We start from the raw sequence: 17201 nt of genomic DNA on the forward strand, positions 1-17201 counted from the left end.
AAAACACACTAGTCACAATTTTTTTTTTTTTTTTGAGACAGAGTCTCACTCTGTCGCCCAGGCTGGAGTGCAGTGGCGCGATCTTGGCTCACTGCAACCTCCGCCCCCCAGGTTCAAGCAATTTTCCTGCCTCAGCCTCCAAAGTAGCTGGGATTACAGGTGGGCACCACCACGCCCAGCTAATTTCTGTATTTTTAGTAGAGATGAGGTTTCGCCATGTTGACCAGGCTGGTCTTGAACTCCCGACCTTCTGATCTACCTGCCTTGGCCTCCCAAAGTGCTAGGATTACAGGTGTGAGCCACTGTGCCAGGCCCACTAGTCACATTTTAATTAAAAGTTTATTAGGCTTTCTTTTAATGTAAACATGAGAAATAAAAACCACATAAATTGTAGCATTTACTTTTTGAAAATAAAACTGCAGTCAATACTTCAATCTCTAAGCTCTGCACTCCATAAATGATCATTTTTTTAGGAGGTAAGTTTCCTAAGGTTTATGGACATAAAATATGATACCTGCCTCCAGGTTAACATGCGGGATAATAAAATGTATTAGATCATCTACTACTATTAAGGTCCAATTCCTTCAAATTTGTTACATGTGCATTAAAACTGATCCTATTCTGTATCACATCTAGAGAAAATAATTTTTGGTGATCAATGCAGATGAAAGCCCTGCAAAGAACTACTTTAAAAGAGAAAAGGGCGCTTTATAAAAATACAACAATTCCAAAAGGCTTAGTGTAATTTTAAGCTTTGATACTTGTAGAAGTATCAATGCTACAAACATTTACAAAGCATCACTGAAAGGTTTGTTATATTTCTTTTACATTTATTTAGTTTTGCCATTTTTTAGAGTGACAGGGCCTCAGTATGTTGCCAAGGCTGGAGTGCAATGGCTATTTCCAGGCACAATCACAGCACACTGCAGCCTCCAATGCTAGGCCTCAAGTGATCCTGCCATTTAAGCCTTATGAGTAGCTGGGACTATAGGCATGCCTAGCTCCTGAATATTAACCTTTTAATTTTTTGTTTCAGTCCTTCTTGAAGATAGCAGGTATTGATGAGACAAAAAGTTAAATGCTTAATATTCAAATGCTGCAAAATGAAGCCAGAGGTGGTAGTACACACCCATAGTCCCAGCTGCTTGCTAAGCTGACATGGGAGGATTGCTTGAGGCCAGGATTTCCAGGCTGTGGTATGCTACGACTGTGCCTCTGAATAATCATTGCACTATACATTGGGTAACATACTGAGACAACATCTATTTAAAAAAAAAAAGAAGAAGAAATACAACTAAAATTTCAAATGATATTTTGTAAAGGTTTATAGCCTACATATGTATGCTGCAGTGCTCTGGAGGGCACAAGCATACTATGTTAAAGCTAAAAACTGTCCTGAAACTTTCAGAACACCTCATGTTTTATCATTTTTTATTACCACTGGATCACCATGTTGCTTGGCACTATGAAAATATCTTTTAATACCTTTATTTAAAAAATAAGAAAATTTATCAGCAAATGAGAACCATTATACTTCACAAGAAATACACCACAGACCCTAATAAAAGTAGATAATCAATAACCAATATTTTCTCTTTTTATGACCCCAAACATACTAACTGCTAATAAGAAGTGCTTACAGAGGATATGAATGGCAAATGTTATCCAGAAGCTTTTGCTTAAAATGATTGCCAGTAACTAGTAGCTTTGATTCCAAGAGTAGGAAGGAAGAGCCCCTTCAGTACCTGACAATGCTGCATCTGCTCCTAGTGGCTTTATGAGTTGTTAAGAGTCCTATGTTTTAATGGTAATATGATGCTAAATGCATATGCAGCAATATTGGGGGAAAGAAAAGTATAAAAGAAACGGAAAGGTTATCTTTAAAATCTAAAACTTTAAACCATTGTTTTAAAACCCTTACATAGTTCACTGCTATCAGCTCACATAGGAGCCTTCATTTTGAAGTGGTTTTTAGAACTCCCTTTACATTAAAAGGGACAGAAGAGTGTAAGAGTGTATTGTTGCATTGACAAGTTCCCATTCTTTTCTATGAGGTGCAATCCTAGTTGTCCTTGAGTTAACTTGAATTGTAGGTGTTTATTCTTTTGAAAGTACTTTTCTAGTTCTTCAGCAGGAAAGGTGACATTTTCCTGTCTTTTTTGATGAGGAGTTCAGATGTTACATAACCCCTCACTTCTTCCTTCAGGAGAGGATGGCCTTAAGGCACTGAAGATCAATTAAATCATCAGAACTCAAAGACCTTTTCCTTTTGTTGGCAGTACCATAGAAGTCTTTGTCTTCCAACCTTGAAACAACCTAAGAAAGACAATCAAATAGAAAAGAGGTACGATTTCAAAAAGGGTTCCAACCTGTAACCATCACCATTGATGATAAGGCACACATGCAGACTCCCTTAGATAGTTCAGTAACAGCTACTTTGGCTGAGGTTTACACTGCCAAGTTCTGTCAACTCTCTAAGGTAGTCTCCTTTAAGGGCTATAATTAGATTGCTGGAGCGAAGGGGGAACTTGTTTTATTAAGTTATTTAAAAATTGGGCTCCCAAAGATGTCACAGTATTGTGACAGGCTTCTAACAGCAGTATCATCTGTTACCTGTGCACTTGTTCCTTAAACATAATGAATGCACACTTTTGCAAAAGTTAGTTTATGAATGTATTCAAATTCTACCCAATCTGTAGTAGTTATTATATACTCAAAGCAAATTTTAATGAAGCAGGTATGTGCTGGACTGCATTGGAATGTCAAATAAGTCTAATGACTAAAGCATCAAAAGGTGTTACTTCACTTGCACATTAATTATGGTAGAAAATGTTTTATTTCAAAATACTTCCCAGGTACTACCGAAAAGGCCTATTTTAAATGTTCATCCATGTCAGTTGTGAGCAATTTTGCTGTGTACTTACTGAAAGTCACCAACCATAAATATTACTTTGCCCCATAAAAGTTATCATTTCCAGTAGAATCCCATGTACTTCCTGCATCCAGTACTTGAGACACACATACCTTATACAGTCTAAGTGCAGGTCTCTTGGCTTAGGCACTAATGCTTTGTCTAACTCATGGGACTCACTGCACTGTGGTATATACAGTAGAAAATGACATAAATTTGCAAACTAAATGATAAAAAATAGTCAACAATGTTAAGTGCATTCTATAATATCACTGCAAGAAATCACTTATGTATGATTATTTGAAAGGGTAGCAGTTCAAAAGGAAAACCATTAAGGATGAATTAAATTTGATTAACATTCTGAATTATGGTTACAGAAGAGATGATATCTATAACTTTTAAATAATGTGAATTCTTGTATAAACCATAAAATATATGCCAAAACATTAATAAGCTCTTCAGTATGTTAATTTTGAAGCTTTTCATTTTTCTAATCACTTCTTAATATGATCTAGCCACAAATGTTGGCATTAGTGTTTGACCGAAAGCCCACTTAGTACCTTCATAGCCTTACCTTCAGTTCCCATGCTCTTTCTATGTCAAGAAGACAAAATGGCAAATATAGGCTACTGTTGTGTGCCAAGGTGCAAAGGTCAAAGCAGCATTTGGTATAAACACTGCCAGGAACATCAACATTATTATTAATGAAGTGGGAGAATTGGTTTCCCAACTCAAGCCTGGGGAAGGAGAAACACAACAAAACCAACACAGGACAATGTTAGTCAACTGGGCTATCTTCAAAATCATTATTCTCATGTAAGAAATGTGGTAAAGCCATCATATGCTCTAGTTCATTAGAACACATAAAAGAACTCACACCGTACAGAACCCTATCAATGGAAGAAACACAAGAAAGCATTCAACTTTCCCAATTCTCTTTAAAAACTTAGAAAAACTTGTATTAGAAAAAAACATGAATGTAAAACACGTGTTAATGAACTTGATTTTCCCACATCTTTTCAAAGGTATATTTGAATTTTAATAAGTAGAAAAACTACATAATCTTAAGAAACATAGTCAAGCCTTCAGCTTTAGATCAAAGAGAGACATCTTGGCTAGACTAAACACATTTTATGATATGCCTTTTGGTAGGGTGCTGGACTTACACAGTGTATTAGTCTGTTTTCATGCTGCTGATAAAGATATACCCGAGACAGGGCAATTTACAAAAGAAAGAGGTTTACTGGATTCACAGTTCCACATGGCTGCGGAGGCCTCACAATCACGGCAGAAGGCAAGAAGGAGCAAGTCATGTCTTACGTGGATGGCAGCAGGCAAAGAGAAAAGCTTGTGTAGGGAAACTCCTCCTTATAATACTATCAGATATCATGAGACTTATTCACTGTCACAAGAGCAGCATGGGAAAGACCTGCCTCCATTATTCAATTACTTCCCACCAGGTCCCTCCCACAACACATGGAAATTCAAGATGAGATTTGGGTGTGAACACAGCCAAACCATATCATTCTGCCCTGGTCCCTCCCAAATCTCAGGTCTTCACATTTCAAAACCAATCATGCTTTCCCAACAGTTCCCTAAAGTCTTAACTCATTTCAGCATTAACTCACAAGTCCACAGTCCAAAGTCTCATCTGAGACAAGGCAAGTCCCTTCTGCCTATGAGCCTGTAAAATCCAAAGCAAATTAGTTACTTCCTAGATACAATGGGGGTACAGGCATTGGATAAATACAGTCATTCCAAATGGGAGCAATCGGCCAAAACAAAGTGGCTACAGGCCCCATGCAAGTCCGAAATTCAGCAGGGCAGTCAAATCTTAAAGCTCCAAAGTGATCTCCTTTGACTCCATGTCTCACATCCAGGTCTCGCTGATGCAAGACATGGATTCCCATGGTTTGGGCAGCTCTGCCCTTGTGGCTTTGCAGGGTATAACCTCCCTCCTGGCTGCCTTCATGGGCTGGCATTGAGTGGAGTTTTTCCAGGCACACGGTGCAAGCTGTCAGTGGATCTACCATTCTGGGGTCTGGAGGACGGTGGCCCTCTTCTCATAGCTCCACAAGGTGGTGCCCAGGTAGCAACTCTGTATGGGGGCTCCGACCCCACATTTCCCTTCCACACTGCCCTAGCAGAGGTTCTCCATGAGGGCCCCACCCCAGCAGCAAACTTTTGCTTGGTCATCCAGGCCTTTCTATACATCTTCTGAAATCTAGGTGGAGGTTCCCCAACTTCAATTCTCGACTTCTGTGCATCTGCAGGCTCGACACCACATAAAAGCTGCCAAGACGGGGCTTCCACCCTCTGAAGCAACAGCCCAAGCTGTATTTTGGCCCCTTTTAGTCATGGCGGGAGCAGCTGGGACACAGGGCACCAAGTTCCTAGACAGCACACAGCTGAGGAACCCCAGGCACAGCCCACAAAACAATTTTTCCTCTTAAACCTCCAGGCCTGTGATGGGAGGGGCTGCCACAAAGGTCTCTGACATGCCCTGGAGACATTTTCCCTGTTGTCTTGGTGATTCACATTTGGCTCCTCATTACTTATGCAAATTTCTGCAGGTGGCTTGAATTTCTCCTCAGAAAATGGGATTTTCTTTTCTATCACATTGTCAGGCTGCAAATTTTCCAAACTTTTATGCTCTGTGTCCCTTTTAAAACAGAATGCCTTTAGCAAGCATTCAAGACACATCTTGAATGCTTTGCTGCTTGGAAGTTTCTTCTGCCAGATACCCTAAATCATTTCTCTCAAGTTCAAAGTTCCAGAAATCTCTAGCGTGGGGCAAAAATACTGCCAGTCTCTTTGCTAAAACATAACAAGAGTCCCTTTTGCTCCAGTTCCCAACAAGTTCCTCATCTCCATCTGAGACCACCTCAGCCTGGATTGTCCATATCATTGTCCATATCATTATCAACATTTTGGTCAAAGCCATTAAAGAAGTCTCTAGAGAGTTCCAAACATTCCCACATTTTCCTGTCTTCTTCTGAGTCCTCCAAACTGTTCCAACCTCTGCCTGTTACCCAGTTCCAAAGTTGCTTCCATATTTTCGGGTCTCTTTTCAGTAGCACCCCACTCTACTGGTATCAATTTACTGTATTAGTCTGTTTTCACACTGCTGATGAAGACATACCCAAGACGGGTCAATTTACAAAAGAAAGAGGTTTATTGGACTTACAGTTCCACATGGCTGGGGAGACCTCACCACCACGGCAAAAGGCAAGGAGGAGCAGAGCAAGTCATGTCTTACATGGATGGCAGCAGGCAAACAGACGAGCTTGTGTAGGGAAACTCCCTCTTATAATACCATCAGATCTCATGAGACTTATTCACTATCATGAGAAAAACCCAGGAAAGACCTGTCTCCATTATTCAGTTAACTCCCACTGGATCCCTCCCATAACATGTGGGAATTCAAGATGAGATTTGGGTGTGACACAGCCAAACCATATCACACAATGTTTCTCCCGAGTTGGAAATGAAACTCTAAGGTGTTCAGCCTCTGTCACTCTGGTCAGAAGAGAATGTGGGGATGAGTTGAATGCATTGACAGAAGAACAGGCTGGGAGCAGCCCTCCACCACATGATTATTCAGCTGCCCTGGCCAAAGGTGTTTTCTCATTTTTTTTTTTTTTTTTAATTTTAAGAGACAGGGTCTTGCTCTGTCACCCAGGCTAAAGTGCAGTGGCATGATCCTAGCTCACAGCAGACCCAAACTCCCAGGCTCAAGTGATCCATTCACGTAAGCCTTTCAAGTAGCTGGGACTACAGGTTCATGCCACTGAGCTGGGCTTTTTTTTTTTTAATTCTTTTTGTAGAGACAGGGTCTCACATTTTGCCCAGGCTGGCCTTAAACTCCTGTGATCAAGTGATACTCCCACCTTGGCCTCCCAAAGTGCTAGTATTACAGACGTGAGCCACTGTATCCAGCACTTTGTCAAATGTTTAAATAAATATAAAACGAGTAATCTTACCACTTTCACAGTAATTCCTGTAAAGACTTAAGTGTATAAAAATAATTAATACTTGAACAACATATTTGGTTTCTTGGTTTTAAAGTTTTAATGTTTTATCCACTGGCTAAGTCAACAAATGCTTGATGTTCTCTGGTATGAAGAGTAGTTAAGATATAAGCAAATATGTCGTTTTCTCATTTATTTAACTGAAAACCCAACTAAATCTCCTTCCAGCATTAATTTCCTATTCATATAACCATAAAGCTATAGAAATGTAAGTCAGATAATGTTTTAATTATCAGCTAATCAGGACTTAATTTACTATAGGAATATATGCACTTCATAATCTCTTTTATGTTTTTCCAAAAACATATTTTAATTGTGTAAAATACAGTATTTTATAGAATCATCATGTTTATTAATAGAGGCTTAGTTATTGAAGAAAACCATTATGCCTACAGGATATATCTTCTCAGTTTTTGTTGTTTTTTAAATGGCTGAATAGCATACCATCTACAGGCACAGCAAATTTTCTGAATAGGAGCTGCTCAGTTTAAATTAAATGTGTATATATATATACAAATATATATATACTTTTATATATTTATATATAAACAAATATATGTGTGTGTATGTATGTGTATATGTACATATGCATATATATATATTTACCAATAATAGTTTTTAATTTTATTTCAATAGTTTTTGAGGTACAGGTGGTTTTTGGTTACATGGATAAGTTCTTTAGGGATGATTTAGGAGCTTCTGGTGCACCTACCACCTGAGCAGTGTACACTGTACCCAATATGTAATCTTTTATCCTTCACCCCCCTCCCAACCTTCCTCCCCAAGTCCCCAAAGTCCACTATATCATTCTTATGCCTTTGCATCCTCATAGCTTAGCTCCCACCTATAGGTGAGAACATATGATATTTGGTTTTCCATTCCTGAGTTACTTCACTTTGAATAATGGCCACCAGCTCCATCCAAGTTGCTGCAAAGGCCATTATTTCATTCCATTTTATGGCTCAGCACTATTCCATGGTGCATATAGTCTACATTTTCTTTTGCTCACCATCAATTGATGGGTATTTAGGATGACTCCATATTTTTGCAATTGCAAATTCTGCTGCTATCAGCATGCATGTGTCTTTTTCATAACTTATTTTCCTTTGGGTAGATACCCAGTAGTGAGAGATTGCTGGGTTGAATAGCAGTTCTACTTTTAGTTCTTCAGAGAATCCCCACACTCTTTTCCATAGTGGTTGCACTAGTTCACATTCCCATCAGCAGTGTAAAAGTGTTCCCTTTTCACCAAATCCATGCCAACATGTATTTTTTTTTATTTTTAAATTATGGCCATTCCTGCAGGAGCAAGGTCGTATCACATTGTGGTTTTCATTTGCATTTCCCTGATAATTAGTAACGTTCCTGAAAGAAAATATATTCTAACAAGACAAATGGATGTCAAAAAGTTTTAAGAAAAATCTGATAGACACTAATTTTTAAATGGTTCAATTTACAGTCAAAAAGAGACCATTATAAATAATCAGCAGAGGGACAAGATAAATGTATGTTAAGTACTTTGTTGTAATGTTTTTCAATTTCCAAAAAGATCATGAACATTGCTCCTGTTTGGAGCATAGTTCCTGGTGCTTCTGTGTTCACAAACAGCATTGTGTAGAACTGGGCATCTCGGAGCTGGCCTCTGCCACCACTGCTTCTGGAGCTCACATCTGTGGAAACCTGCACATTTCCCTGTGTATTTTCTGACCTTGTAACTAGAGCTAGAGCCACCCACCGCCACCAGATTAGTTGCAGGTTTTGAGAACAATTTAGCTGCCATTATAACAGAGCTAAGTGTTCATAATTATGAATTTTGCTTCCTTCAAGAAACCAGTTTATATAGTGATGACAACTGTAGTGATTAAAGGCACACTAGCTTCTGCAACTTTCAAAGTACACCTATTTGTTTCAAATTCATTTGCTGTTTATGTCCTTTGCTAAAATGGCTATTAGCAATATCACCATGACAACTCAGTTTATATACTATTAGCAAAGTGGTAATTTAGCAGCCATTTCAACAGAAACCAACCATCACTAGTCTCTTCTTAGTCACAAGAAGCCTCGCTTCACTTGTAAATATACAGTGTGGTAATTCTGAATGACAGTCTTCTAAAAGAATTTTTGGTACACTGTAGATGTATATATTTATGGAGTATATAAAATATTTTGATACAGGCCTACAATGTGTAACTGTAGGGTAAATAAAGTATCCATCACACCTCAAGCATTTATCCTTTGTTTTACAAATAATTCAATTATACTATTTTAGGTACTATAAAATGTATGATTAAATAATTATTGACAGTAGTCACCCTGTTTTGCTATCAAATACTGGACTTTATTTATTCTTTCTAACTATGTGTGTGTGTCTATTAACCATTATCCTTACCCCCCATCCCCCATACTACCTTTACTAGCCTCTGCTAACAATTCTACTTTAGCTCCCACAAATAAGTGAAAACATGTGAAGTTTGTCTTTCTTGCTTCGCTGATTTCACTTAACATTTCCATCCATGTTGCTGCAAATAACAGGATCTCTTTTTCTTTTATGGTTGAATAGTAAGTACTCCATTGTGTATATGTACATTTTCTTTGGCTACTCATCTGTTGATGGACACTCGGGATGCTTCCAAATCTTGGCTGTTGTTAACAGTGCTGCAATATCCATGAGAGTGCAAGTATCTCTTTGATAATACTGATTTCCTTTCTCTTAGGTATATACCCAGCAGTGGGATTGCTGGATCATATGGTAGCTCTATTTTTAGTTTTGAGGACCTCCAAACTGTTCTCTATAGTGGTTGTACTAAATTACATTCCCACTAACAGTGTACGAGGGTTACCTTTTCTCTATATCCTCACCAGCATTTGCTATTGCCTGTCTTTTGAATAAAAGCCATTTTAAGTGGGGTGAGATGATCCCTCATTGTAATTTTGATTTGCATTTCTCTGACAATCAATAATGTTGATGCTGAGTATCTTTTCATATACCTATTTCCCATGTGTATGCCTTTTTTATTTTTGAAACAGGATCTCACTTTGTCACTCAGGTTGGAGTGCAGTGGCACAATCACAGCTCACTGCAGCCTCAACCTCCTGGGCTCAGGTAATTTTTGCACTTAATTCTCCCAAACAGCTGAAACTACAGGCACATGCCCCCATGCCTTGCTAATGTGTCTTCTTTTGAGAAATGTGTATTCAGATATTTTGCCCATTTTAAAAATCAGATGATTAGATTTTTTGCTACTGAGTTATTTAAGCTTCTTAAATATTCTGGTAATTAATCCTTTGTCAGATAGTTTTCAAATATCTTCCTCCATTCTGTGGGTTGTCTCTTCATTTTGCTGATTATTTCTTTTGCTGTGCAGAAGCTTTTTAACATGATGTGACCCAATTTGCCCATTTTTGCTTTGGCTGCCTGTGCTTATAAAATATTATTCGAGAAATATTTGCCCAGTCCAATATCCTGGAGAGTTTTCCCAATGTTTTATTTTAGTTTTATATTTGAGGTCTTTGATTTAAATCTTTTTAAAATTTTTTCTTTAAGAAATAGAGACAGAAACTCACTACATTGCCCAGGCTGGTCTTAAACTTCTGGGCTCAAGCAATCCTCCTCTCTCAGCCTTCCCAAAGTGCCAGGATTACAGGTGTGAGCCTCTGCACCAGCCGAGATTTAAATCTTTAATCCACTTTGATTTTATGTTTGCATAAGATGAGAAATAGAGGCCTAGTTTCGTTCTTCTGCATATGGATATCCAGTTTTCCCAACACCACTTATTGGCGAGACTGTCATTTCCCCATTGTATGTTCTCGGCACCTTTGTTGAAAATGAGTTCACTGCAGATGTATGAATCAGTTTCTGGGTTTTCTATTCTGTTCTATTGGTCTATGTGTCTGTTTTTATGCCAATGCCATGCCGTTCTGGTTACTATAGCTGTACAGTATAATTTGAAATAAGATAATGTGATTCCTCCAGTTCTGTTTTTTGCTCAGGGTAGCTTTGGATATTCTGAGTCTTTTGTAGTTGTATATACATTTTAGGATTCATTTTTAAATTTCTATTTCTGTGAAGAATGTCACTGGTTTTTGCAGACTTGTGGAGGCACCACATTGGTGGTCTTGGATCAGAACTGGAGGAATTGTCTGGATTAGCAGGCAGAGACTCACTTCTTCCCTTACTTTCCCACAAATGAAGTCTCTCTCTTTTTGTGCTAGGCTGCCTGGAGTTGGGAGAGGAGCAATACAAGCACCCCTGTAGTCACCACCACTGGGACAGCACTGGGTCAGACCTGAAGCCAGCACAGCGCTGTGACTGCCCAAGACCCCCACTGTAACAGCAACCCAGCTGCCACCTATTTCAGTCAAGGCCCCAGGGCTCTCCAATTAGCAGGTAGTGAAGCCAGCCAGGCTTCTGTCCTTCCCTTCAGTGTAGTAAGCTCCCCTGGTCCCTAGATGCGTTCAAAGGTGCTGTCTGAGAGCCAGGGCTGGAGTCATAAACTTTATAAATCTACCTGGTGTTCTGTTCTACCATGGCTGAGCTGTCACTGAATCCACCCGGCAAATCCCTTCCCACTCTCCCCTCCCCTCTCCCCAGGCAGGGTAGTCTGTTCCCACCTACAACGTCATCACAGTCTCATGCGGATTACTGACAGCTCACCACTGATGTTCACTTAATGCCTCTGGGCTCTCAGTCAGCTTGTGGTGAATGCTGTCTGGCCTGGAACTCACTCTTCAGGACAGTGGGCTCCCCTCTGGCCCAGGCTAAGTCCAGAGATGCCATCTAAGAGCCAAGGCCTGAATCAGGGACTCCAACAGTCCACTGGGAGCTCTTCTCCACTGTAGCTGAGCTGGTGTCTAAGCTCCAGAAAAATCCTCTTTACTCTGCCTTCGGCTTTTCTCAAGCAGAGGGAGTCTCTCCTCACAGCTACCACAGCTGGGAATGTGCCGGGTCACACCTGATGCCAGCACATCTCTGAGTCTCACTCGAGGCCCATGGCATGTACTACCTGGTTACCACTGCTGATTATTCAAGGCCCAAGGGCTCTTTAGTCAGATAGTGAAGAATCCTGCCATTACTGAGTCCTTCCCTTCAAGGAAGCAGGTTCCCTTCTGGCCCAGGGTTTGTCTAGAGATGTTATCCCAAAGCTGAGACCTGAAAGGGGGGTCTCATGACTCTGACCAGTGCCCCTTCCTACTGTGAGCTAGTATCCAAGATGCAAGACAAAGTCCTCTTTCCTCTGTCCTCTCCTCAAGCGGAAGAAAGAGGTCTCTGTCAGAGCTGCGAGCTGCACTGTCTAGGGTTGGAGGAGGGGTGGGCAAGCACTCCATAGCTGCCCTAGCTGCTGTCTCTCTAGGTCACATGCCCCCAAATACACTGGCTCCAAGCAAGGCACAGCACTAGTACTTGCCTAAGAGTTGCAGTCCTTGTGGCTTAGACAACCTTTCAGGTTTATTAAGGACCCCGAGTACTTTATCCTGCAGTAGCCAGGCTTTCCACAACTCAAGTTCCAACCACTGGGATAAACAATTCCCTTCTGGCTAGCACTAATGTAAATGTTTCCTCCGTGGGTGGGCACTAGTGTAAATGTTCCCTCCGTGGGTGGGCACTAGTGTAAATGTTCCCTCCGTGGGTGGGCACTAGTGTAAATGTTCCCTCCGTGGGTGGGCACTAGTGTAAATGTTTCCTCCGTGGGTGGGCACTAGTGTAAATGTTCCCTCCGTGGGTGGGCACTAGTGTAAATGTTCCCTCCGTGGGTGGGCACTAGTGTAAATGTTTCCTCCGTGGGTGGGCACTAGTGTAAATGTTTCCTCCGTGGGTGGGCACTAGTGTAAATGTTTCCTCCGTGGGTGGAGGCATCAGATGAGTGCAGCCTTGTTTTGCTTTCTGCTACAACGACGCAGCACTGAGTTCAGTGCAAAGTCCCACAGCTGCTGTGCTCTCCCTCCACCAAGCACGGACTCTCTCCTCGCCACAGGTCCACTGCTGAGGCTATTCCTGTGGGGAGCACAACTGGCAGAGATTTCTACTTAGCCATCAGGCTCCACTTCTGTGGCCGCATACATTTTGAATGACAGTCTTACCTACAGGCAAATGTAAAACAAACAAACAAAACCTCGTGCCACTGCCTGTCACGATCTTGATCTTCACATGAGGTGTTCTTTCATATTTTCCTAAGCGTCACCCACAAAGCCATTCTCACTGTCCAGTGGGCACTCTGAGAGCCTTTGCTAAAAATGCCTCCCTGGGTCACCCTGCCTACCAGCTCCAAGGCCCTTCCCTTTACAGCAGTCATGAGGCCAGACTGGAAGAAAGACCCCATGAAGCTCAAGTTTCTGTGTCCAGTTGGTGCCATCTGTGAGCAACCCCCTGACTCAGCAAGATTTATTGCACTCTCATAGGTAACTCAAGGACCCGAAAGTGCTGTTGTGGTTGTATGAGTGCCCTAGGAAGCTCTTGAGTGAGGTGAGCATTTGGTGATGTCCAGCAATGCAATGTTTCTCAGACTGCCCGAGGAGAGCTTCTAACTCATCAGCCCAATCTCTAAACACAGGCAACACTCCTGGGGGAGGGGATAGGGGCACAGGGATCTGTGGCTATTCTGTATGTCAAGGTTTCTATAAAACAGATGTTCAGATAAAGGCAGGGGAAACACCAGCAAGAGCAAATACACAATGTATGACTCAGGGTGAAGCTACACATTTTTCACAGTCTAGCGGCCCTAGACCTGTCAGCGGCCAATTATTTCAAAGGCCAGACATGTGCACCTTAAAGAGAGACTGGAACTTGCAGACGGCCTCTAGAAAGCCATAAAGATATTTACTGTACTATTATGTTCTAGTAGTATACTTGGAAGATAATTGCCAAAAATCACCAGAAAAATACTTTTCAATTTATGAGCAGATTATTACAAGAGCAATTTACCAAGACCTACCAATGAACAATGAAAACTGAACTGTTATTCTAAAGCTAATAGAAAGATGTGGTTTTCATGTCCATTTCCATCATCTGCACAATGTAACCTTTAAAAATATTTCTTAAAGTGTTAAGTTTATGGGAGCAAAAAAAAATTGAAAAATGATCAGAAAGTTCACAAAAACCTTACAAACTCACATGTCATCAGATGAAATGTTCTCAGAGAGCCTGCAGTTTTTCACACTCCCTGCAACCTCATGGTCATCGCTCCACAGCAATGGCCGTGGAGACAATCCTGTGGAGACAATAAATGGCTGACAAGACAATCCTCTTCTAGTTGGTTGGACAAATGTCAACATCAGCATAACTTTCAAGTCTTTCTGTGTAAATCTGCAAAATAGAGCACTGGCCTTTGATTTAGCTTAGTTTGAGTGCTGTAATAAGAACTCTTAGGAATGACAGGTTTCTTCTGGTTTTGACCAGAAAGTAAGTGCCTTTTATTCTTATGTTCTACAGAGACTTTGCTTGATCAGGCAGAGCAAGAGGCCATACCACAATCATAGGTCAGATACTTCTGCTACCTACTGTGCCCATAGAAATGTACAGCCCAATTTTAGTCACAAGAATGATGGTACATCTCAGCCAAGGGCATCATGAAAAGAGGCAGTGTTGTCACCTTCACACTCATAAAAGCCAGGACACACACAGGCCCAGTGTGGATTTAAAGTCATTCAGTAAATCCTCAAGTGCCTACCACATGTAATGTCTGACGCCTAGCTGGTAGGCAGATGGGAACTTTACAAGTACGTCAAGCTTGAATATGTAAAACCCATGTGATAGTGAGCAAATGTTAATCTTTTCACAAAAACTCACCCTTCTATATAGGGCACTAGCTTAAAAAACTGCGGTCAAGAGAGCCCCCCAGTGGCTGCTGTGCAGAGCAGCATGGCAGGCGCAGGTCTCTGAGGTTGTAAAACATTCCCCACAGTCAGTTGCTGGCTTGATAAGGAACACACGTGTATAAAGAATGGTCCTTACAGCCCTTATTTTTCACATCTTCAAGATCACGTCGTAAAAATTGTTCTGTCTTACATCGTCTGCAACTTAGACAATTCTGTTGGTTTTAAGGTGGAAACAGCTGCCAGTCTATGTATCCCTGGGATTCCTCTAACCCTGCTAAGCAGTTTGTGAGATAATCTCATGAATTACTTTACATCTATCAATCATCTGTCCTACAAAGAACTGGGCAAACCTTCTTGGAAGGCCAGAAGGTTTTGCAAAAGCTTTAGGAAAGGATTATGGCTGAAGGCAGCCTGATCCTCTTACCTTGAGTTAATAGTAAAAAGCAAATAACAAGGGAATGTAGAGGAGTTTATCTAAATAGCTTGTTTTCTCATTGTTGTCCTAAGACTGACTTTTGATCATTCACATGCAGGACTGCTCTCTCTGGGGAGGGCGAGAGAAAGGGAGCAGAATCTCTGTAAAATGTGATGTTCAATAACCATTTGTTTTTGAAAACATATTTGAGTTTGGTAGCTTAGACCTGGCAATGTTCTCCCATCTGATAACCATCAAACAAGAAATAAACTTGCTTAAAATAAACTTTTTCCCTTTTGTTTTGATTTAAAGAGTTCAAGTAGCTCATGGATATACTCTTCTGCAGAGCACCCTCTGAGGTAACAACACCTCGCAGCTCACCTTTAATCTTTACTCAGCTGTTCACTTTGCCCAGAGAGTGGGAGAAAATCTTCACGATCTATGTATCTGACAAAGGACTAATATCCAGAATCTATTACGAACGCAAACAAATCAATCTCATCAAAGGAAAAACAATCCCATCAAAAAGTGGGCTAAGAACATGAATAGACAATTCTCAAAAAAGATATACAAATGGCCAACAAACATATGAAAAAATGCTCAACATTACTAATGATAAGAGAAATGCAAATCAAAACCACCTTACTCCTGCAAGAATGGCCATAATCAAAAAATCAAAAAATAGTTGATGATGGCATGGCTGCAGTGAACAGGGAAAACTTGATACTGCTGGTGGGAATGTAAACTAGTACAACCACAATGGAAAACAGTGTGGAGATTCTTTAAAGAACTAAAAGTAGAACTACCATTTGATCCAGCAATCCCACTACTGGGTATCTACCCAGAGGAAAAGAAGTCATTATATGAAAAAGATACTTGCACATGCCTGGTTATAGCAGCACAATTTGCAATTGCAAAAACGCGGAACCAACCCAAATACCCATCAATCAACAAGTGGATAAAGAAACTGTGATATACACATGATGGTATACTACTTAGCCATAAAAAGGAATGAATTAATGGCATTTGCAGCGACCTGAATGAGATTGGAGACTATTATTCTAAGTGAAGTAACTCAGGAGTGGAAAAACCAAACATCGTAGTTCTCACTCATAAGTGGGAGCTAAGCTATGAGAATGCAAAGGCATAAGAATAACACAATGGGCTTTGGGGACTTGGGGGGAATGGCGGAGGGCAGGCGGGCAAGGGATAAAAGACTACAAATGGGGTGCAGTGTATACTGCTCAGGTGATGGGTGCACCAAAATCTCACAAATCACCACTAAAGAACTTACTCATGTAACCAAACACCATCTGTTCCCCAATAACCTATGGAAATTAAAAAAAATCAGCAAAAAGCAAGAAAATTCGTTATGAGCATGGAAATCTAAGATAATTAACATTAAATTTAAATATGTTGAAACAATAAGAGAATTCGGCAAGAAGCAATGTTGAGGGATAAAAACCAAAAGCTTTTCTCTAATACCTGCAGCACCTGGCTCGACCCGCCTTAGAACCCTCACGCCTGGGGGCGCCAGGACAGGGCTCACAGGTCAACAGGTCGGGTAGGCTGTAAAGAGACAAGGTGGAGGTTACAGGTTGAAAATGTATAAAATTGTAAAGTAAATTCAAAGTTATATCATTTCAATGCTAAATACTTCAGTAGTGATTCCTTTTTTAAAAAAATCTACTTTTCTACAAAATTCTTAACTTTTTTTCACAGTTCACAAAAGTAATGGTACTTTTTTTCAATATTTGCAATTCCCAATCCATATTCAGCTTCCCAATTGTCTCCGAAAGTCTTATGGAAAAAAAAAATGCTGGTTCAACCGGGAACCAATGGAGGGCTACTCTTTATATTTGTCAGTAGCGTTCAAGTTTTAACCTTTAACTTCTCCCTGTTCTTAGAGAGCCTGAGCAGGAGACTCTATAAAAACTCCATCCCCGCCAATTCTGAATCGCCGAAACGTGGGGAGTCTCGTCGAAGGCGGACTCAAGAGCTTATGGGAAATGTAGTCCTGAATGAGTCTGGG

General features: G+C 40.6%; 1 protein-coding gene across 1 annotated transcript; it reads right to left on the reverse strand.

Moving 5' to 3' along the window:
* Positions 1-336: 336 nt before the first annotated feature.
* LOC134736294 (cyclin-Y-like protein 2) lies at positions 337-17201 on the reverse strand. Its single transcript, XM_063636904.1, has 5 exons — positions 17054-17201; positions 16464-16497; positions 14051-14147; positions 3486-3648; positions 337-2316 (listed from the first exon to the last, which is right to left on the reverse strand). The coding sequence occupies exons 2-5, from the start codon at positions 16480-16482 to the stop codon at positions 2203-2205; spliced, it is 393 nt and encodes a 130-aa protein (XP_063492974.1). The 5' UTR covers positions 16483-16497; positions 17054-17201; the 3' UTR covers positions 337-2202.

This window comes from Symphalangus syndactylus, chromosome 3 (assembly GCF_028878055.3).
Source record: "Symphalangus syndactylus isolate Jambi chromosome 3, NHGRI_mSymSyn1-v2.1_pri, whole genome shotgun sequence".
Classification (NCBI taxonomy): Eukaryota; Metazoa; Chordata; class Mammalia; order Primates; family Hylobatidae; genus Symphalangus; species Symphalangus syndactylus.

What these genes read in the sequence shown, in the direction of transcription:
- LOC134736294 (XM_063636904.1), bottom strand. An exon ending in AACATTTCATCTGATGACAT is followed by an intron (nt 3,649 to 14,050) that starts GTGAGTTTGTAA and finishes CTCCTTCCCCAG; the next exon opens with GCTTGAGTTGGGAAACCAAT. An exon ending in AAAGAGCATGGGAACTGAAG is followed by an intron (nt 2,317 to 3,485) that starts GTAAGGCTATGA and finishes TGTCTTTCTTAG; the next exon opens with GTTGTTTCAAGGTTGGAAGA.